Here is a 21,886-nt window from a genome sequence, read left to right as displayed (position 1 = left end):
TACCAGTGCTAACATATGGGGAACACAGAAGCTCGAGAACAAGTTAAGGACCGCACAAAGAGCGATGGAACGAAAAATGTTAGACCTAACGTTCAGAGACAGGAAGAGAGCGGTGTCGATCAGAGAAAAAACTGGGATACCCGGTATTCTAGTTGACATAAAGCGGAAAAAGTGGAGCTGGGCGTAGGATGGATAACCGGTGGACCATTAGGGTTACAGAATGGATACCAAGAGAAGGGGAGCGCAGTCGAGGACGGCAGAAAACTAGGTGGAGTGATGAAGTTCGGAAATTCGCAGGGACAAGTTGGAATCAGCTAGCTCAAGACAGGGGTAATTGGAGATAGCAAGGAGATGCCTTCATCCTGCGGTGGACATAAATATAGGCTAATGATGATGATGATGATGATGACTTGGACATAAGTAAAGCGCTTGATGTAGTTTGCCATGATCTCCTTATTTCAAAGCTCATGCAAATACCTTCTTCCATCACTGCCTTGGTATCTAAATACCGAAGTGCTTCCTTCATATTAACGGACAGAGCTCTGTTAGCTGTGGAGTCTCTTGCAGAGTTCCTCAAAGATCCGTTCTAGGCCCTCTTTTCTTCCTACTGTTCATAAATAACATTTCGTCAGCAGTTCAACCCTATTCACTCCTTCTATATGCCGACGACTTAAAGCTATGTAAGACTGTCAACAGTTATTTTCTATTGCACTGACCTCCAAAAAACATTCTCAATCTCAAACTGGTGCAGAAACAATAGCTACTCTCAAATGCTTCAAGAACTATGGTATTAAGTTACACGGGAAAAACACACCTTGGGCAATTTCCATACACCCTTCGGGATGCTCCACTGCCCAGGGTCAATGAAATGAAAGATATTGGTGTGCACTTCGACAAACCGCTAAGCTTCTCTTCACACGCTAAATATGAGAAACAACGTGACCCCTGCGGTCTTGATATTGTTTTTCGTGCATCGATCGCATGATCCACTCCCCTGCTACCTCTCTGAAATTGTATTCTATTGTGTGTCTTCCAATACTAGAGTATGTCTTTGTAGTTGCGAATCTAATTCCTACAAATTAAATGCAAATTGTAGCGTGCAAATCTAATTCTGACTTCACTAACCGCGTCCACAATAAATTGACATATAATTTCGAGCACCGCTTTTGCCGTTGTGGCGACCATATATAGTCCAGCCCTCTCAAGTCTACCTCAACTCACACCTCTAAAATCAAGACGTATTAAATCTGACCTTTCGTTCCTCTATAAGGTGGTCCATACATTGGCCAAAGCTTCTTGATCATGTGCAATTTTCCGTGCGGCAGAAGTATACAAAGCAACATTTCGCGTTTTCTGGCCGGCCTTGCTGCATTAAAGACTGTCCAATGGCTCGACTCCAAAAAAGCTTGGAATAAGTATTCTGCCGTTATTGGCATATTTCAGATTTCATTTTCAGTGTTTTGTACGTACACTTTAGATAATCATGCTGCTGTATGATTAACACCGTTTTACGGCCGTCGCCTCGTTTTTTGTTTCCCTATTAGTTTCTCGATCTCACATTGTTTTGCCTGGCTACTACATTTGCCTTCTCTGTACATTTTGCCGTGCGTATTACTTTTTACGTGCACCAGTACGAAGGCTCCGTCGCTTATCCTAGGCACTATATTGAACATTTTATTGTTATTATTAATATTCCCGTGAATAAAATATTTCGCATTTCCCAAGGCTTATGAGGAAGACGTAAAGTTTAGGTATTCACGAACATATCCTTGTTTTTCTTGTAGATTGCGAAACAAAATTATGGGGTTTTACGTGCAAAAACCATGATGTGATTGTGAGGCACGCCGTAGTGGGGGACTCCGGAAATTTGGACCACCTGGGGTTCTTTTAACGTGCACCTAAATCTAAGTATGGGTGTTTTCGCCCCCATCGAAATGCGGCCGCCGTGGCCGGGATTCGATCCCGCGACCTCGTGCTCAGCAGCCCAACACCATAGCCACTGAGCAACCACGGCAGGTAGATCGCGAAAACAAGTGACCAAATTATTTTTGTACCGTAGCACCGTAGTAGCTACGCTAATGCAGGCGAAAAAATGTTCGAACCCATGCCGCGTTAAAAACAACGCCGATTCCAAATGATTCCCAGACCAAAGCAATAAAATTGGGTTACCTATAACTTGTCATATTACCAGGCAGAGCCCAGCAAACACGTCTCTCTTCATTTGTCCCGAATATGGGCAACAAACGTCCCACCGCAACCATGCAGCTTAACCATTCCTTTGACTCCTGTGGCGCGCATGGCAAAGTCGACCCCGTTTTAAAGACACGGCTGACTGCTGGGATTCTTAGGTAAAAACTTAATGTTTGTTCATTTTAGCGTCTTATTTTTTAGTCTGTTTGCTCGCCTTCATGAATGCACTTTGTTTTTTTTTATTTATTTTTTTCGTCCCATCATATCACCTTGAGCTGCAGCAGAAAGCAAGCCTGCCAAGTAGCGCTGGCTGACATTTCCAGTTTCCATCACAACCTGCCTCACCTGCCGTTTCTCTCGGTCTTCGCGCCGACGAATAAGTTGTACACGTCACGCAATGAAACCAGAGGTTGCCTGCTATTTATGGCAACGCGATTACCTAGATTGCGTTTCCCTACACTCGGCTCCCCGACACACCGCCCTGCGCACGTATTAAAGACATGAGGCAGGCCTGAATTTGAGTCCATAACCCAGCGAGAGTTACTCACGCAGCTCGGCCTCGCACACTTACGGACGCCAGGAGGCTGAGTCCGCTGAGGGAGGCCAGGACAGTTCTCATTTGCAAATGCGCCGAGACCACCGCTGCAGGCAGTCCTTCGTCGCTGATAACGGCGGCCGACGCGAACATCACCGGCAGTGAGAGCAAGGTGCACACGCCGACTCCCGTAGCCAGCTGCGAGACATGGCCAGGAAAGACACGCGCCATTTGCAAAGGGAAGTCAAATAAAAATGCACACGAACGAAGGTCAGTACTAACGGCTATAGCTGGAGTCGTAATCATTACAGAGCACCATTTACTCTATCGCAGCTATTCGCTTTTCGTGTCTCTTCCTTGTTTAGTTTCAGCTTTTTTTCTTCTTCCTTCGGCAGGAAAAAGGCAAACTTCATAGCATGGGCCTCGGCTCTTTTTCGAACAACCAAAAAAAATGATAACGCTACAATCTTTTTTTAACGCTTCTGCGACGCACGTAGCAGAGTCCTTACGTGCGTAGAGAGAGCTCATAGAGGCTATGGTGTACAACAGACAAGTTACCAGAAAGGGCTATTAAAATATAGAAATAAAGGGTACGGCACCAACATGCATGATAACACGATGAATGACAAAAAAAGCGACTACACTGCAGAGTGCTTTCAGCTGGATGTACTTCGTAACTGAGGAAATTATGCACCGTGCATATAACTGACAAAAACTTTCAATGGCTCACGGCAGATAAGAAGTTCATTGAATGCACAAGTTACAGAAACATGACAGAAGAAGGTGATAAAATAAAAGCCACTAGAAGAACTCGCTACGTTTACTACAGAAACCTTAAAAATAAGAAATTAACCACAGTCATAAGCCCAGGATGTAGAACACAACCCTACCAAAAACCATACCAGAAATGGAATTCCCGCCGTAACTGAATCCTCAACCAGATCAAAATTCTTGGAGAAACCAAACCTGAACCAAAAAAAAAAACGTAGTAATAGTTACTGGTTCAGAACGATACAATTGAAGTTGAACTTTATTGTCACGTCATTGCTATTGTCACGTTATTGTCAGATACACGAGTGTCCTAATATATAAGTCCAAACAAGAAAGAAGTGTGCACGAAGATGGTGGCTTGAAGTGATGAGCAGCAGTTGAACATGGAATGTCGCTGAACCAAACGGTTCCACAAGGGGATCATCTTTGTCAGGGCAGCAACCTGGCTTCCTTGCAGCGTTGTTATGTACACGTAGTTCACTCTCGCCCCCCTTCAGTGGGTGAAGAAGAGGAGAGTAAGCTGGTGCGTGGTGTGCGGTGTGCGGTAACTGATGTCAAAGTACAAAAAAAGAAGGTTGGAAAAAAAAAGAATCAACCGGAAACGAAAGGGGCAGGAACAAAGCCGAGTTTGGAGATGGGACATTATTTTTTTGCTTCATTTTTTGTAATTTGACATCAGCTACCGCACACCACGCACCGGCTTATTCTCCTCATCCTCCGCTATTGAGGGCGTGCGTGAGTGAGCTACCTTGAACAAACTTCACTTGAAGAAATATATTATTTGAGCGAAATAGTACAATATACATTGCGGACGTTATATGGCACCATATGCATGGTATTAATAAAGGTTTCAATTTAACGAATTAACTACAAGGCAACTTTCAGTTGTACGAATTTTATTCTCGACAACGCTACGTCTGAGCTTCTGTGCCACCGATATAGATTTCGCCTTCTCACTCGACAAAGAGCTCCCAGTGGGATCGGGATGCTCTAAAACTCTCCTTGGTGTTCGACAAACATCATTCTCCATATACCTCGTCGCCTGCACCACGGAGAGACACTCTCTGAAGGACATGTTGCCCATTGTGGGCCAACGCTAGGTATTTCCGCACAATGTTACGTTTCCGTACGATTTGAATGTGACATAGGCGACACTTCCATCGCGTCCGGTGGTGGCTCAAGTCTGAATAGGATAAGTTGCACTGCCGCTCTGCACCTGTGGCCGCCGATAGGTGGAAGCTGTTGTTATTTCCGTCCAAGTACTGATTCTACGGAGTGCAACGGAGTCTCATAACTTGGGCCTGGAAGCAGCGGTGCTCAATGGATACCTTGACGGTCTCTTGTACGCCAACTGTCTCCGAGTACACTGCTATGCCAACTACGTCTACCTTGCACCGATGCATCAGTGTGCAGTTGATGGGTGCCCTGCTTACAAGCACTCGGATTTTGCTTCTGAGGTGCTGCCAGTTGCTGTCATTTAACAGGGTTACTAGGTGTTCCTGCTTTTGGCGTTCCCTTTCGGGAAGCGAGCTTTTTTACCCTCCATGACGATAGTGACGAAGCGTAATCATGTGCCGGATCTTTCAAATATGAAGCACTTGCGCACGCTGCGGACCTCCGCTGCTCTAGTAGGCAAGCGATTGTGTTAACTTGGGCGTACTCAACTAGGAAATCGGTGCGTACCATATTGGAGAAGTTAGTAATTGTTCTCATGCTTTTCTATTCTTAGCTACCACTTTTTTGAACTGTGCATTGGGGAGTGAATAGGTAGATCGAAACACTGTTAAAAGCAATCCAGTTTGTGCCTCGCAAGACTGCGTACTGGACATTCACTTGATCTCCCTGTCTTTAGTGTCATTCGCATGATACTGTGTAGTGCTATTTACTTTGGTATTGACCATGCGCCATTGCTACCATTTTTTCTGCTTAGCCATCTGGCGTACTAATGACTCCGAGAATATTAGGATCTTGAGTGCACTGAATGATGTGTCCTCCTTAGTGCAGTACGAGAGGACTCCTGTCTCGCACATTTCTGGCATGTTTTTTGGCCACCATGGTATAGACTGTCTTGTTCTGTTGTGTGGTTAAGCCTATACTTTGTAGATATTCCTCCACAATGTCTGCAGCCCACATGCTTGGGAATTTTTCATTGTTACACGCGGGTGTCATCGCTGATCAAAAGTGAAACTTCATCTGCGCATGTGGTTAAAACGCGCGTCTCCGTGAGTTTTACAAGAGCTACATGCGCCTCCCAAGGCGATGCCTCTAGAATAACTCACGTTTAATGAGACGGAACGCCTTATTTATATCAAGGGCTACCATGGTTATGACTTGGGCGCTTTTTAACAGCGAAGCTGTTTAAGCTAGCCGTAATTTGTGGTGCGTATCAAGAAACTACAAAAAAAGAAAAAAGAAACTTTCCTGCCGAGGCGGGATACAAAACCACGTACCCCTGGTCCCAAAGGGGTACGCGGGTTTTACAGTCACGCTTGCAGAACATGCATTTATGCGAACCATATGATTGCGTTCGAGCGTCATCGTCTTCGTCCACAGTTGGCGCGTTGGTACGCTCGTGCTCTGCGAGCTGAAGAGGTTTTGCGCGCTATGAGAGCGAGAGAATATATATATATATATATATATATATATATATATATATATATATATATAATGCATTCACGGAGCGGGTCTCCTGGAACGCGGTGTCGGCATTGGAACGTGGTGTCGGTGTCGCAAGCTGCGCTATGCAACGTGCAGTGACGGTCGTAAGTCCGAGACGCGCGAAAAGAAGTTATAATCATCATGAGTAATAAGATGAAATTCGCGCACACTTCCGGAAAATCCTGGGCTTCGATCGCCCAGTCTCGCTGTTGCAAGCGTTGCGCGGCCGAGTGCAAGGTTAAGCGTTTTTTTTTTTTTTCTGTGTGTGAGTGTGTGTGTGTGTGTGTGTGTGTGTGTGTGTGTGTGTGTGTGTGTGTGTGTGTGTGTGTGTGTGTGTGTGTGTGTGTGTGTGTGTGTGTGTGTGTGTGTGTGTGTGTGTGTGTGTGTGTTAGTGTAAGACATCTTGCGCAATAGCTGTAATGGTCTCTTTCTGAAGCGGTCTGGTCTTCTTCCTAACAGTCTCCTTAGGCTTATTCGTTTTGGGAAAGCACTCCACGCCACATAGCATCGCACAAATTCGCAGTGGATTTAGCACGCAGCGGCAAGAAATGAAAGCAGCAGACTTCCTCTGACTCTGAACTCATTTACTGTGACGTCAGCAGGTTCGAACAGCGGGCACTACGATCTCCTGCTACCATTTTCTTTTTGCGATAAATGCAGCGTCAGTTCTTGTCCCCTGCAGTTTCGTCTACGGTGGCTGGCTTTCAAAAAAGTAAAGAAAAAAAATCAGGCAAATTTGCACTTGGTTGCCTGCTAGGTCTTAGCTTGGTTTAACTTGACTACGCATGTAGGAATGTATTCTCGAGCTATCATTTTTGGAGGTACCTTCCCCTTCGCGACATTTCGCGTGACTAGCGCTGGACGCGTGGGCGCCTACGAGCGACAGCATTCCTGGCATGCCACAAACGCAGGCAGGCTAACCAAGGTTGGCACAGTGCCAATAACGCTGCAGCTTGCCGACGCCGAACGAGTGGGAGGCTAGCCGCTCGATATCAATCGGCCAGCTTCGCTGTGTCTTCAGCTTTGCGCGGCCTAGTGCAAGCTTTCGCTTGTCTTTTTTTATTTTATTTTATTTTTTGTCTTGTCTTGTCCTGGCTCGGCGCGCCCCGCGGAGAGGAGGGAGGCAGGGGTTTGCCGGGGTCGGGAAGGCAGGAAGCTGGCGAGGAGGAGACCGCATGCGCATGCACCACGGCCATAGCTACCACGGCTACGCGCCACAAGCTACGGCTGGCTTAAACTTCGCTGTTAAGAAAAAAGATAAGGTGGGGGGGACGCTTTATTTAGTGCCAGTTCTGCTAGTACCATACAAGGGCCTGACCTACACCTGCCCCCTTGATTTATACTTATCACGCTATATTTATACATAAACTTCAAAGTCCTACTTAAATCAGAATATCCGAAGCATTACGCCTTAAAACTACGGTGCCGCTTGTGAGCGTGGGAAAGATAGCAGGTGCGTTGTTCGCTGTCGGCAGATAACACCGTGTTCGATTGCTACACCTAATCAATGCACCCACGGCCTTGAACTGACGGCGTACTCTTACAGCACGTGGATATAACTGTTTTCGGACATACAGACAGACAGACGCTCGCACAGCTCAGTACGTTGCAAAGAACAGAGTTCGAGTTGTTTACAGATTGCTACTCGAGATCCTAGTAGTTCGCAGTATTGCTAATGGCAAGAAAAGCACGCACCACGCGCTAACGCCTCCACCGTTCGATATGTAGAGTGCAAACGGAAACTGCGTCGAAATGGAAACTGCGGGCTTACACTTGAGGAGCATAGTGAGCACAATGCCATCTCAGGATCCCGCGGTTCCCAATACCCGTCGCACAGAAGCAAAAAAAAAAGACATTTAAAAAAAAAACAAGAACGACACGTGCACGTGAACAGCGCGCAACACGGACCGTCATGTCAATAGCATGTTTTCCCATGTAGTACCGTTTTCCCCTTTGTCCGCGCTTATACGGGCGCGCGTGCACCGCGATCGAAAAGTAGGAGGGAGCAAACAGAAGGGACGCTCACCGTCCCCGCCGGCAGAGCTCTTTGAGAGGCGTACAGGATCACAATGGGCGCCGTCGGGGCGGAGCCGTACAGGAAAGCGAAATTGGCCCGGTCCTTGACACCGGCCTGAGCACCGCCCCAGTAAAGCACGAGTTCTACGGACACCTTGAGGAACATCGGTAGAGCGAACCTGCAGAGCATCAAAAAGAAAAAGAAATTAAGTAACGCTAGCGGCTCGGCAGTCTCTTCTCTGAACTAGCACGCGGAGAAAAAAAGTGAGGGAACGGAGCTCCGATTTGTGGCAGCGCCAAAATGTTTCGTGCAGGGCTCATCGATTCTCGGACAAGGTGTTATTGTTGTGTAGCAGGTCTCTCGAAGAAGATCGTCGGGAAGTTCATTTTTTACGTGTTTCGCTCCTTTTCTTTTGAAGGTGCTATTGGGTTTATTTTGCGTGCATTTGAGTTCCGTAACTTTCTCTGTCTTTCTCATATTTCTGTCCCCTCCTCATTCTTCCACTGTGTAAGGCAGCCAACCCAATGCCTCTCCCGGTTACCCTTCACAAACTTCTGTCATAATATCCGCTCTCTCTTTCTTGCTGTATTACCTGAACTGACAGGCTTGTCAGCTGGTGAGTAATCTTATGTTGAGCACATTTTCAAGCGAAGCTTGTATTGACTCACAAGTTTCGGTGGCGTTGTAGTCATGAAAAAGCTCACGTGTGGCGCATACCCGCATTGTATACGCGGGTATGAGCCAGGGATATGCGGGTTTGAGCCAGGGACAAGAAAGAAAGAAAGAGAGAAAGAAAGAAAGAGCAGGTACGGGGAAAGGTGCGCCGGTGCCAGGTCCCACGACGGCGCGACCAATCAGGGTCGTTTGGTGTGTCGCGTGGAGCGAAAGGGAAGGAAAGGGGGTTGGCGTGAACTTCTCCGGGCTTCTCTCGCCTCAGAAAACTTTCGGCTACCGGATGGGAAGGCCCGCGTGGTGCGTTCCGCCGAGGAGCAGGCTGCGTTTGAGCAACGGCGCCACAAACGCGCTCGGTAAAGGGCTCGTCGTCGACGTGCCGATTCTAGCGTGAGGGCTTCCGAAGCCCAGGTGAAACGTCAGCAAAGAGCCGCGGACCCCGAGTTGCGGGAGCGCGATGTTGAGACCAAACGTCAGCGTCGTCTTGCCCTCCAGGGACCCGACAACGTTGGTGCACACCTCGGCAACGCTAGCGTCAACTTCCCCAGTGCGACGGCCAGGTTTCAACGCGAGTTCCTCAACTGGAACTGCTGAGCCAGCGGCAGTGCGTGTGACTGGTTGTGGTTCGAGCACAACGACTGCTCTTTAATGGTGTTGAACTCTTGTGCTCGGACACTCTGCACCACTGATTGGGAGTTGAAATAATAATAATAAACTGCCTTACGACTTCACCGCGCTCAGGATCAAGGCAGGAAGCAGGTGCTCCCTGACGTCGCGCTCCTGGAAAGCTTTCTCGATGTGGTATCCCAGCAGAAACAGTATTGGTGCCGCGAACGCGTCTCCAAGAAGCTGAAAAAAAGAAAAGCAGATCGCCACATGAGCACATCGCTTACGTGTATTTCTTACAATGTAGCTTTCAGTCTGGACCCATTGTCACTTTTTTTAGAATCATTCTTTCCCTGTGCTGTCAACGTTTCTTCTCCCATGATAGACGAGTGTTCGGTATGAGCGATCAAATTCGCGAATGTTTTCTTTCGGAAGCGTTGGCTGGCACTACCTCACCCGGCCACCTCCGCTAAAGATGCATTTTTCTTTTATGAACGACAGGAATCGGCGTTTACAAACCACTGTTGCGTACGAACTAGTGCACGTACGTGCACAATGAGGGCGTAGTGCGAAATCGCTCGTGTACGACGCTTTGCCGACAGAATCATCAAGAGTATACGGGAGCTTTTCACTGCCACGCTTTTCATAGCCCTGTGCTGCTTTGGGACTGTAAAGCGCATAAATCATGCAGTTCTGCAATGGTTAAGTGATCATTCCCTCTCTCTCCCTTATTTTTCTACTCGTAGGCAAGGAACATTTATGATAGCCGTGCATATATTGCTACTTCGGTGGCTCGAATGAAGAAGGAACCCAGTGCTGTAGCGAAACAGTGCGTTGACTCATACAGTACCGGCTCTTATAGAACTCTTACAGAGGTTACGTGATATAAATGTTATAAACAGAGATAAGGTGCCTCAGAAAGGCTGGCCAACGTTTCGATAGGAGGACCTATCTTCGTCAAAGGCGGCCTCGTCATCCTCGGCGGGTTAGTTTTAAAAGGTTAGTAGAGTGACGTCACGTCGATGTCGGTTGCGGCTGGCTGTAAAGGGAGAGACTGAAAAGAAAATGACCACTGGCGTTTGACTGTGTCTAGGCGTGGTTTCTAAGACGAGGGGACAAGAGCGGCAGAGTGAGAAAGCGGCAAAAAAAAAAAAAAAAAAAACGGACATAGGAGGGGGTTGGGGGAGCGAGAGGTTAGGGAGCGTTCAGAGGTGTCGTGGGCGGCGTGCGTTTGGGGTCGTTGAAGAGCCGGTCAGCCGGTCAGTGTGCGAGTAATACGAGTTGAAAGAATGACTTGAGTGGCGTAGCAGCAATGCGTCTGGTAATTTTGAAGGTGTTAAAATGGCGACACAGAGTCTGGAAGGGGGGGGGGGGGGGGGGGTGTTGTGGTTGACAGGGAGCAGCTCGGTCCTTCAAGGGACGTTAGCCTCAGTAGTTCGATCGCCGTAGGCGTAGTACACGGCGGTATACAGAAGTGGCGGGACCCTGTGGGGTCGAGGCGCCGCACAAGGTATCCTGGCGTCTGGGGCTTTGGAATGTGTCGGTTCGGATCTTTAAAAGGAAAAGAAAAAGACAGAGAAAAAAGAAAGAAAAAAGAAAGAAAGACAGAAAGAAAGAAAGAAAGAAAGAAGAAAGAAAGAAGAAAGAAAGAAAGAAAGAAAGAAAGAAAGAAAGAAAGAAAGAAAGAAAGAAAGAAAAGGGGAAAAACGGCATAGGAAGGTGACAGCCGAAAAAATAAAATTTAAAATAAAAACACCGAGGGGACAGGCGTACATGGAAAAGCGCTCGTGTGGTTGATCTATGCGTAAAAGCATGGGAGAGAATGATAAATTGATTGGTAGGGGATATCCAGGGAAGAACTGGAAATTGAGAATCGAGATTAGCTAGAGATCTAACTTGTTATAAACTAAACAGAGGTTAGTTTGCTGAGTGCAAAAGGGATGGCGCTACCGGTTTGGACTCGGTATGACGACTTCTGAGTGGAGCCGAATGTTTGAATTCACATGTGATATCACATATGATTACATATTGCTCATATAAAGCAAAGTGTGGCATAATTAGGGCTCCGTGTTTTCGGATAAATTGGAAAATATCCCATAAACATTCGCCGGTAAAATTTCTGACAATTCGAGATTATCCGATAAACTCCGATTTTAACGGCCCATATGACCCTGTTCGGTTCTATATCGAAAGGGCATGATCTAAGCAGTCATTGATACATCGGCCGGTTTGGTCGATATTAACTTTACCTCACGTCAACAGTATCTCGTAGACTTCACCCATCGCACATTTAACAAGGGACTTGTCGCGCACGGAGCCAGAGACGCATGACTGCTCAACGACTGTCGCAGACCTTCATGGATACTACGCTGCTGTGGCCTGAAAAGTGGAGACAGACAGTTGAGAGGAACCTTTTCCATGCACTCCAGTACACCAGTACTGGAGTGCATAGGTCCCGATACAGTCTTTGACTATGGGACCTCCTTCTGTATACTAAACACTTGTAATATGTCCCAACCTTTAATAATACATTCTGATTCTGATTCTGAATCGTTTTGGCATAGTGTTCAAATTGTGAATCTAAATGTGAAGCATGAGTTACCCCGTGCCTTCGAACCTATGCGCCGATTTTGAACTCAGTGTTTCTTGAAACTGACGACATGAGCCAACTCATGAGTGTTATTGCGAACTATCGGAGCTAATTAGTCAGTAAGATTGTTGAACCCCTGTCGCTTTGGAGACTTCACGCTGTCCAGTGGACAGTGCTTTCTCGCTGCGCGCTGAGTCTTCTAGCGCGAACGTTGAAAGGACATTTTCAAAGCTTAGAATCATCAATCGAAAGGAGCGTGCTTCCATCAGTGACAGCAACCTCGTAAAATATGATTGCGTCTATTACAACACGCTTTAAGGTTGTAATACGCACAAACGTAGGTGTTTTGTATTCAAGTATTTGTGCTTGTGTGTATATGTGTTTGTGCATTCAAACCTTCCAGACAACAAAAATACGCTTCGTGTGTTCTGATGTTTTCGTGTTCACATACCATTTCATCTAAGATTTTGGAGTATTGAGAATAATGCAAAAGTTTAACTCCGAATTTCGGAGAATTGGAGATTTATGAGAAATAAACTCCGATAAATTCTGAATTGGCGCTAGAAAATAAACTGCGAAAAACACCTTCCGAATTTCAAGAAAAATAAACTCCGAAAGCACGGAGCCCTAGGCATTATACACATGCAAAAAAACATCCGCCGACGCTGTGCGATATCAGCGTATCCTGCAGTTATAATAAGTGCAAACGCGACTTCGCGTGTTGTGCGGTAGGCGCATATTTTAGCAAATAAATGACTGTCGATCATGGATAAATGAGTAAGGTGGATAAGATAAGGCTACTGAACTTTGAAAAAAGAAATGTATTTAGCTCTCATATGAATGCTATATGAACAGCTACGAGAGTCAGTGAGTTATAGAAACATTAGAGGGTCCTTTCAAACACTTTTCATGTCGCCGCGCTTTCTTGCTTCTTAACAAAGATTTAATTTTAAATTATGGGGTTTTACTTGCCAAAACCACGCTCTTGTTATGAGCCACGCCGTAGTGGGGGTCTCCGGATTAATTTCGAGCTTCTGGGGTTCTTTCAAGTGCAAACCCCTTCTCCAGCATTTCTACCAATCATACAGTGGCATGCCCAGGTCGATGTTCCTTGCAAGAACACCATCCAGATGGTGCTCGCCTCCTTCGCAGCCTTGGCGAAGGTGCAGAAAAAAGAAAGCTGCAGTTGCGGGAAGCCAGACAAACAGTCACGGATCTTTTAATGCTGTCGCGTTCCACTCTTAAAGACGAAGCTTAAGCGTCCTCCGAATTTTTTAATGCAAATTTTGTTCTCAGAACATAATTTTGTTCTCAGGCTGTGTTCCAATACTCGCTTAAGACTGCAATATAGACGGCTAAGTGGACAGCGGCCATCTTAAGTCTCGTTCCAATTCTCACGAAGGCGTCAAAGTAGCGAAGGCAGCATTAAAGTCAGAAACGATGCAGGTTACTTTCCTGTCCAAACAAGATGGCGGCTGAGCAGGATGCTTAGAAAGCCGACATGAAGGTCGTCTGCGCGCAAGAATACGTAGACGTGCTTTCCTACGCCCTTAATGTAAGTCACATCGTGTTTTTCATAGGTTCACAGGCGCAAGAACTTAAAATACAGAAATAATGCGTGCTTTTCTCAACTTTTGCTTGTCGCCGCGAGGTGGCGTCTCGTCGCAGACGCGTCTTTCCTACGTCATCCAGACGGTTCGAAACGCGTTCCCTTACACGGCCTCGAAGCTGTCTTGGCTGTCTCATTAGCTGTCTACGTAGACAGTCTCCGATGCTGGCCAGAATTGGAACACACCCTTACACTCTAACTCTCAATTCGTTGAAGCACAAAACATGAAACAGACTTGTACACGTTACAGAAAAAAAAATGTAACCGATTATAATTACCCTTTCTTCATTCAGAAATGTAATTATGCGCGAAAAGAAAATTGCGGCAGAGCACACGTCACGGTGACTGTCGACGGTAATGCGTCAGCATTGAATCAATATGGCGACGCAACGTCCTGCCACCTTCGAAACGAGGTATGTATGAGGCGCGTACTGCAATCGGGACTCCTCTTTCCCGCTTACCTAAGGACACTCGGCGCCATCTAGCGCCGCCTTCGCGAAGCCTGAGCGTGGCCTCCGAAATGCACGGCGTGCCGGTGCCTGCGAACGCTGACAACTGTTCCCTCGCTTGCCGCACACTCTGTGGCCCATACTCAGTGACCTAAGCTGGAGAGAGGCTCGTTGAAGGGCGGCATAAATCCATTGCATTTGTGGCGCAGCCGGCTAATTCATCGGGTTGCTGTCCCTGAGGAACCCCTATGACGTGGGTTCGACTCCGCTCAGCGTAGGAGAAAATTAAGGGATCGTTTACGGCATCGTAAAGCGGCACATTCCCAGTGGCACATGTATCGTTACCCAAGTTCATTGAATAGCGGCACACACACCATACATGCATAGCTCCCTGAAAGCGCATTAAGTACCCTGAGATTGCTAACGCATTACAATCTAATACTTTACGGTTACCAATTAATGCCCCACGCAAGTATAATTGAGTAATTACACCATGGTAATCGACAACTTCTACGTTACTTTCCGCCGAACTTTCAGTGACATTACAGAGCTACAGTAAACAGAACGAGCTGAGCTGTTACCTCTCACTCGGTCTTCTGCCACTGTTCACCAGCAACTGTTCAATTCGTCGGCCAACAAGTGGTGGAGCGTTAAGATAAGGAAACAACTACAGAGCCCCCGGGTTTGCCTGTCGGACCAAGCGCATTTGTAAGGCTGCTGCCTGGCACGATCTCGGTCGTTTTACTGTATATAGTTTTAGCCAAATTAAAGTTCTCAAAGATGAGTCGTTTGTTACAGCTTGTCTCGTTGATAAGGTAACTGGTTAGATATAAGTGCTTTAGTGAAAAAAGTTATTGAATTAAAGTGCGTTTTGCCGAGTAAACAAGCTAATCATTAAATTACAAAAAAAAATGTTTAAATATTTCATTGCAGGTAATAATCATATGCAATTCGTCGCGTACAAGTGTGACACCAGGGCCCTTGGGGCACGAAATTTTAATTGCTTCTATAGATTTGATTTATCCGAATGTCTAAGTCGCTTACCGATAAGCTAATATAACGATAGCATATTTAGTGGGAAGACTTTCGTGTAATAGAGCTCTGATCGTTGTCGCTCCTCATGCATCTCCGCTGGCTATCAGTCTCTTGCATGTTCAAAAGAACCGATGGTTGCGAGAGGCAGCAGAAACCAAAGTTACAGTTTTAATGCACCGAAAACAATGTCATCGACAAATTGTTCGCACATAACGACTGTCACGACGAATTACATAGTGCTGCGGCGGTAAGAACTATATGCTGTTACGTGAAAATGAAGCAAATATAACTACGCGCGATCGGGTAAATCACTTCGTTGGAGTACGCCTACGCACCGACTTCACTAAACGACAGCAGGTTAAAATAAAGCCTTGTGTAAATTATCACAAGCACTAGCTTTTACATTGCACTTTCGTTTGAAAGCGTTGCCCATCAATGGCGAATAATAATTTACTCAGAAAGCGATAACAACGCCTTTCTGGATTTACTCAGCACGTCGTCCACTATCGTGAAGGGAAAGCCAGAAGGCGCTCAATGGCGGCACGGTCACGTGTTCAAAAATGTCAGCGCCCATGGAGTGGCGCTGTAAAAGGTGGATAAGGCATTAGAAAATCCATGCCTAATCCTTGTGATATTAACAACCTGTATAAGCGCTTTTGCGGATATGTGTGCGTGTGTGTGTGTGTGTGTGTGTGTGTGTGTGTGTGTGTGTGTGTGTGTGTGTGTGTGTGTGTGTGCGTGTGCGTGTGCGTGTGCGTGTGCGTGTGTGTGTGTGTGTGTGTGTGTGTGTGTGTGTGTGTGTGTGTGTGTGTGTGTGTGTGTGTGTGTGTGTGTGTGTGTGTGTGTGTGTGTGTGTGTGTGTGTGTGTGTGTGTGTGTGTGTGTGTGTGGTACTGTGAACCGTCTCTCCTTTTCGTGCTATACTCCCCTCTTCTCCTTCTTCAGTTCAGGGTAGCCAACCGGGCTCAGCCTGGTTAACCTTTTTGTATTTCTCTGATCGCTTCTATTTCATCTATTTCTCTCTTTCAAATTATTTTGGATTATCATGATCAATGTGCCCGACTACAACAAAGTTGAGACTTTCATCGCACGGGACCCTAACTCCATGCTTAAGGCAACTATGACATATTAAAACATTGACGATGAATTCAATAAAACTACTATATCCGGCTTTGTGTCTCATCGCAGTGAAATGTTCTGCCACGTTATTGCCTCATATGGTCCCATTCTCTTTTTTGTTTCAGTAGGTGGGATGAAACTGTCGAGTACATGTTGTGCACCACTTGTCCTCGGTACGACGTCCAATGGTACGCCCTTCAGGCAACGTTGACCCGAACTGGACTTTTGGTCATCTTCTGAGTCAAAAATATAGGGACCGTGGCCAGAATGTCGCTGGCGCAAAAAAGCTATTTGCGCACAAGTGCACTTCTTGAAGTACAACGGCCTGAGCGACAGTTGAGTCTTCGTAGTCATCTTCCGTCGTGAGAGAATGAGTTGTGCTCACTCTCTCCATCTTGTCCTCTTTCTATTGCCTTATCTTCTGTGTAGGGTAGCAAACAGGACGCTTGTCTGGTCAACCTAGTGTCGTTTTCGCCCTCGCTCTCTCTATTTCTCCTTACTCTCCCCGAATGTGCCTTAGCCAAATCCTACCTACCAATGCTGGTAAATACGGTCTTATTCATCGACCACTTGGGTCATGCTAGGCGTCCAAGCAACTATTTATTCTAAATTAAATGAGAAATCATCAGGGAGGTAGTGGCCGAATACTGCACCAGGGAGGCCAATTCCTGTTCTGTTGGGGGAGCGACTTTGTTGAAGCTTAGTGGGCCTTCCTAATTTGGTTGCACCTGGACTAGTATAGCCGCACTAGCTCTCGGCAATATGTTTTGTTTGTTTGCAGGCGTCAGGCGACAATCCATGCCTGAAAATATAGTGGACTGGAGGAGGATTCGAGCTTACGACCTTCAGACTTGAAGCCCGGTGTTCTACCTCTGCTCCACGCCACCACTCAATCATTGCATTCTACAATCATTGCATTCTACCGGTGCTAACATATGGGGCAGAAACGTGAAGGTTAACAAAGAAGCTCGAGAACAAGTTAAGGACCGCACAAAGAGCGATGGAGCGAAAAATGTTAGGCCTAACGTTAAGAGAAGGGAAGAGAGCGGTGTGGATCAGAGATAAAACGGGGATAGCCGATATTCTAATTGACATTAAAAGAAAAAAATGGAGCTGTGCAGGCCATGTAATGCGTAGGATGGATAACCGGTGGACAATTAGAGTTACCGAATTGATACCAATAGAAGGGAAGCACAGTCGAGGACGGCAGAAAACTAGGTGGGTGATGACGTTAGGAAATTTGCATGCGCAAATTGGAATCAGCTAGCGCAAGACAGGGGTAATTGGAAGATCGCAGGGAGAGGCCTTCGTCCTGCAGTTGACATTATTATAGCCCAATGATGATGACGATGATGATGAAATGAGCAAAATGATTTCCTAAGATGTCATCTCAGCTTTAACGGATTCCAGTGGAAGTGTCGATGCGAATGAATATATCAGATTACAGTTAGCAATTGTTCGTTGGTTACTGCTGCCTGCCTGGTTACTGCATCGTTTCTAGTAAGTACGAGAAGACATACGTTACAATAATGAGTCCTAGCTTCAACCTTTTTTACTGATAGACGCCTTTTCAAGAAATGCGCAAGTCAGATGCCTCATACGATATACTTCAGTGATTTGCAAGTCGTTTTGGCTGCGTTTCATACGATTTTCACGGTGGTCCTTAGATTATGATGACCGCTTCGTGCTTCACAAAAGAATGCGTGCTCGTCCATTGCGTATTGATCACTATATCCTGGGTCGGCATAATGTAGCGATTCCTTTCTCTTGATTCTCTTACTTTCTTGTCATCCACCTCGGATGACCGGCCGATTCTTGTGATAACGTAGGCGAAGCGCCGTTAGGACTACCGTCCAACTGCGAAAAGGGAAAGAATTTGGAATATAATCGTTACATTACCCTGGCACTGATCGCTTCCCCCCATATTGCGGTCCGCTTTTTCTTGCTTTCTTTGGCTTGCCTCAATGTTCAAAGGCTCCGGACGACATGAACCACCGCCCGAAGACCGGATTCGTAATAACGTTTCCCAGGTCAGCCGCTCTCCTTCCGGCGACGTTGCCAAGTCATAACCTCATGGGCATTCGCCTTTGACGTACTAAGTTACCCGTTCGATGCTAAAGCCTCGGTCGTTTACGTATGGAAACCTAACTACCACGGCACTTTCCCGAAAGTGTAAGCGCAACAAATACGGCTGCTGAGCCGGCGAGTTCCGGATCGACGCAAAAGTAATGAACTTTAGTCGCGGTCGGGCCAGCTGGGGCCCATTTGGCTTGAATGATGAGCTGTGTCGGCGAAAGGTTGCACCGCTCTGTCCACATCAAGTGGCCTCGGGAATGGATTCGGCTTATATGCCGGGCGGTAGCAAGCAAGGCAGATCTAATCATTCGACTTGTATGCTTCTCTTAATGCTTTATATGACTTCAACGTGGGTTTAGGTTCCATGTTGAAAATGATTACCAACAAACTGGGGACGCATCATATTATCCTGGGGTTTAAAAGAAGCTTTAGATCGAGTGAATCTTTCTTTTTTCTTTTAAGCAAACCCACGCGAAACGCAGAAGTTATTATCAAGGAATCGCTGAACCGACATGTACAATCCTTTTATTATTATTTTGTTGTAATATTTGCGTTTAAATAGAATATCACCGTTAATTCGAGTTTGACCAAGACCACAATTGAACAAGACGACAACATTCTAAAAAATGCCAGCAGACTTTAGCGAGTCCTCCGGTTCTGGAGGTACTTACTGCGACGATGATGATGATGATGGTTATGATGACGTGTTTAAAAATGGCGCGAATCAACTATGGGGAATGGGACAGCAGCAGGCTTTCGTAACAGACACTGCCCATCTTATATATAGAGTTACTGGCCCATACTCACTCTGGAAGATTGCCCCAAGAACCGGGTAATCCGAAACAAAATAAGAAAGAAGAAATGTAAAATGATCCAAACAAAATTGGAGAATAGGCACGTTAGAATAAGGAGAAGATAATGACTTTATGAAATTAGAGGGTTAAATGAAAATATAAATGGAAAACAATTTCAGTTTCGGCGGGAATAAAAGAAAACATTAACGTCTGAGCTTACAGTTTAAATCGCGTTGACCCTGGAAGAAAATCCCGGATAGTAGCGCAAACCTTACCGTCGTTGTGTCCAAGAGTCAAGGCACCCGTGGATAGTAAGCTCTGAACAGTTACATCTAACCCAGAAGCTGGAGCGGTGTTTCACGCCGCAGCCGTCGTGCTGTACCAGTAACAGCGCATGCGTGGCTCGCGCGCAGGGGGTTAGAGTATCTCCAAAGACGCGGAGTTTGACTGCAAAAACGACGAAGCCAAGTGGACGCACCGTCAACGTCACGATCAATTGCTTGTGTGGCGGAACAAGAGAAGCTTCTGCGCGCCACGCGAGCATTTCTCCCACCGCGTGGCACCGACCTCCCTGGCGGCCTAGCGCGCTGGGAAGAGGTCTTGCTACGAAGGTTACGCCTCCGTGTCGCCCTTACCCCTGCAGTAACCGGGTCGTGGTCGGCACAGTATACCATGCCCCCGTCAGCGATTCCCGCCTATTCTGTCGCGCTCCTGTCTGCGAGGTGGACACTGGGCACTTCGTCTCGACTTGCCCCTCTCTACACGCCCTCCGGCCGGCAGAAACAGCTGCTTATAAGTGGACCACCCCAGGTCGCGGCTCCCGGATGTAGATAGTTGGATCTTGAGGCCCCCACTACCGGACCCTGCTGCACTTCCACCGGGAATCCCGCGGGTGTCTATACTTGTAAATATTTCTTTATGTCAAAAGGCACGCTGTTGCAATCCAAAAAAAGTCAGCAAGTGTTACACGTTTGTAAAACGTCAATGCGAAAGCCTGCCAGCTGTAGAAGATGACGACGTCGAACGCGCGAGCAGCGGCATGAGCGCGTCTGTGTGACCACGTGACGTGTGCAATCGGGCATGCACTAGGCACACCTTTAGTAAGCCACAACCATAGAGCAGCCGTGGTTTCAGGGAAGCGTGCTCGTCTAGCACCGCGGCGGCCCGGGTTCGATTCCCAACCACAGCGAAATGAACCAAAGTTTCTTTTCAAGGCCGCTAATTTACTTTGTTTACAGGAACCTCCCTCGGAAATATGGTGTCAATCCGAGTATTTTACAGCCAATCATATAGATGAAAACCACCGGATCATATACATTTCTCATTCTTTAATAGTTAAAATAACCAATTTAAACCATCACATCTTATCAGTCTAATTGGAAATACATAATTCCCACCATAGTTACAGCTTCACTAGTACAGGCGTCTCAACAGGCCACCGTTGTGAACACGCCTGTTAGCGCGGTTTCTTCTGCTTAACAGGAAGTGCCTGGTGTTCTGCGTATCAATGCTTCGCTTTTCGGGTGAAACTGCTGACGTTGATATTGTTGTTGTAGCTGTAGATCCTTGTTATATACTGGCACCTACCCACTTTGGGGGATTGGCCAAGAATCGGGTCGGTCAAAGTAAAGCGCGAAATAAGAGGTCAAATCTTTATAATAGGTAAACTAGAATCGAAAGATGGAGATTAAAAGGCGTTCATGATTTTATGAAAATGAAAGTTCTACCACAGCCATAGGTTGTTGTCATTGTCGTTTGCTTGCTTGCTTGTTACAGTGAAGCTGTCTACGGCCATGGTACGGACAGACCCAGAATCCACGCAATTTGATAACAGATAAAGAGCGCTTGTCTTCATACTTCACGATAAACACGATGTGGATTCCGATGTTGGTGAAATAGTGGGCCTTCGATGAGGATGTATTCTACGAAAGCATTCGGTGTGCCACAATGTGGCGCGTTTCGACCTGCTATACTCACTTTACTCACTCAAGCCCTCTTTACTCACTCTACGTAAAACGACTTACTCGGGCTGTATTCTAGTGCAGATTCGTTTTATGTTCTTCTTCTTCTTTTGGGGGTTTTACGTGCCAAAACCAGTTATGATTATGAGGCACGCCGTAGTGGAGAGTTCCGGATTAATTTTAACTACCTGGGGTTCTTTAATGAGCACTAAAACCCAAGCACACGGGCGTTTTTGCATTTCACCTCCATCGAAATGCGGCCTCCGCGGCCGGGATTCGATCCCGCCACCTCGTGCTCAGCAGCGCAACGTCTAATACCAGGACGGTGATTCGTTTCATGTTCGCGTACATCCTGCTTCTTATAAAGCGAATAGCCTTCTTTTTTATCTATCCTTTAACGTGGTAGCGTTTAGGGCCCCGTGTCGCGGAAAATCGGGCGTCGGCAACCGGCGTGTGATCGTGGGTGGCGGAGAAAATCATCCAACCATATCGACCGCGCAGGCCCTCCACGTGGTGCAAGGTCTTGGGGAACAAAAATTTAATTTCTCACAGAGAAATCCGTCAGAAAAATAGTAAAGTACGACTTCACCATTCGGCGTCGGATTGGCCGTCGGATTCTTTACCAATCGGCGTCGGATTGTAATTTGAATGCACGAGAAAACGTAATTCTGCTACGAGGAAACTAATTTCTACCAGACCTGCGTGCGTCGGAGCAATAGCAAACAATTATTAAAATAATAAAGGTGCTAGGACCTTCACATTTATTATAAGACCACTTATATTACCCCTGGAAAAACGTCTTTCC

At 46.6% G+C, this 21,886-nt stretch overlaps 1 protein-coding gene across 1 annotated transcript in view; it reads right to left on the bottom strand.

Annotated features, from left to right (window-relative positions):
• LOC119440444 (integral membrane protein GPR155-like) overlaps positions 1–21,886 on the bottom strand; it is a 154,691-nt gene that overhangs the window by 81,647 nt on the left and 51,158 nt on the right. The window contains exons 5-7 of the mRNA XM_049662927.1: positions 9,568–9,692; positions 8,181–8,349; positions 2,762–2,923 (exon numbers count right to left, since the gene is read on the bottom strand). Of these exons, the coding sequence (XP_049518884.1) occupies positions 2,762–2,923; positions 8,181–8,349; positions 9,568–9,692 (456 nt within the window). The remainder of the gene's footprint in view (positions 1–2,761; positions 2,924–8,180; positions 8,350–9,567; positions 9,693–21,886) is intronic.

This window comes from Dermacentor silvarum, chromosome 2, assembly GCF_013339745.2.
Source record: "Dermacentor silvarum isolate Dsil-2018 chromosome 2, BIME_Dsil_1.4, whole genome shotgun sequence".
In the NCBI taxonomy this organism is placed as follows: Eukaryota; Metazoa; Arthropoda; class Arachnida; order Ixodida; family Ixodidae; genus Dermacentor; species Dermacentor silvarum.
The sequence above is the reverse complement of the archived record's forward strand: the minus strand, read 5'-3'. Positions and strand labels throughout refer to the sequence as shown.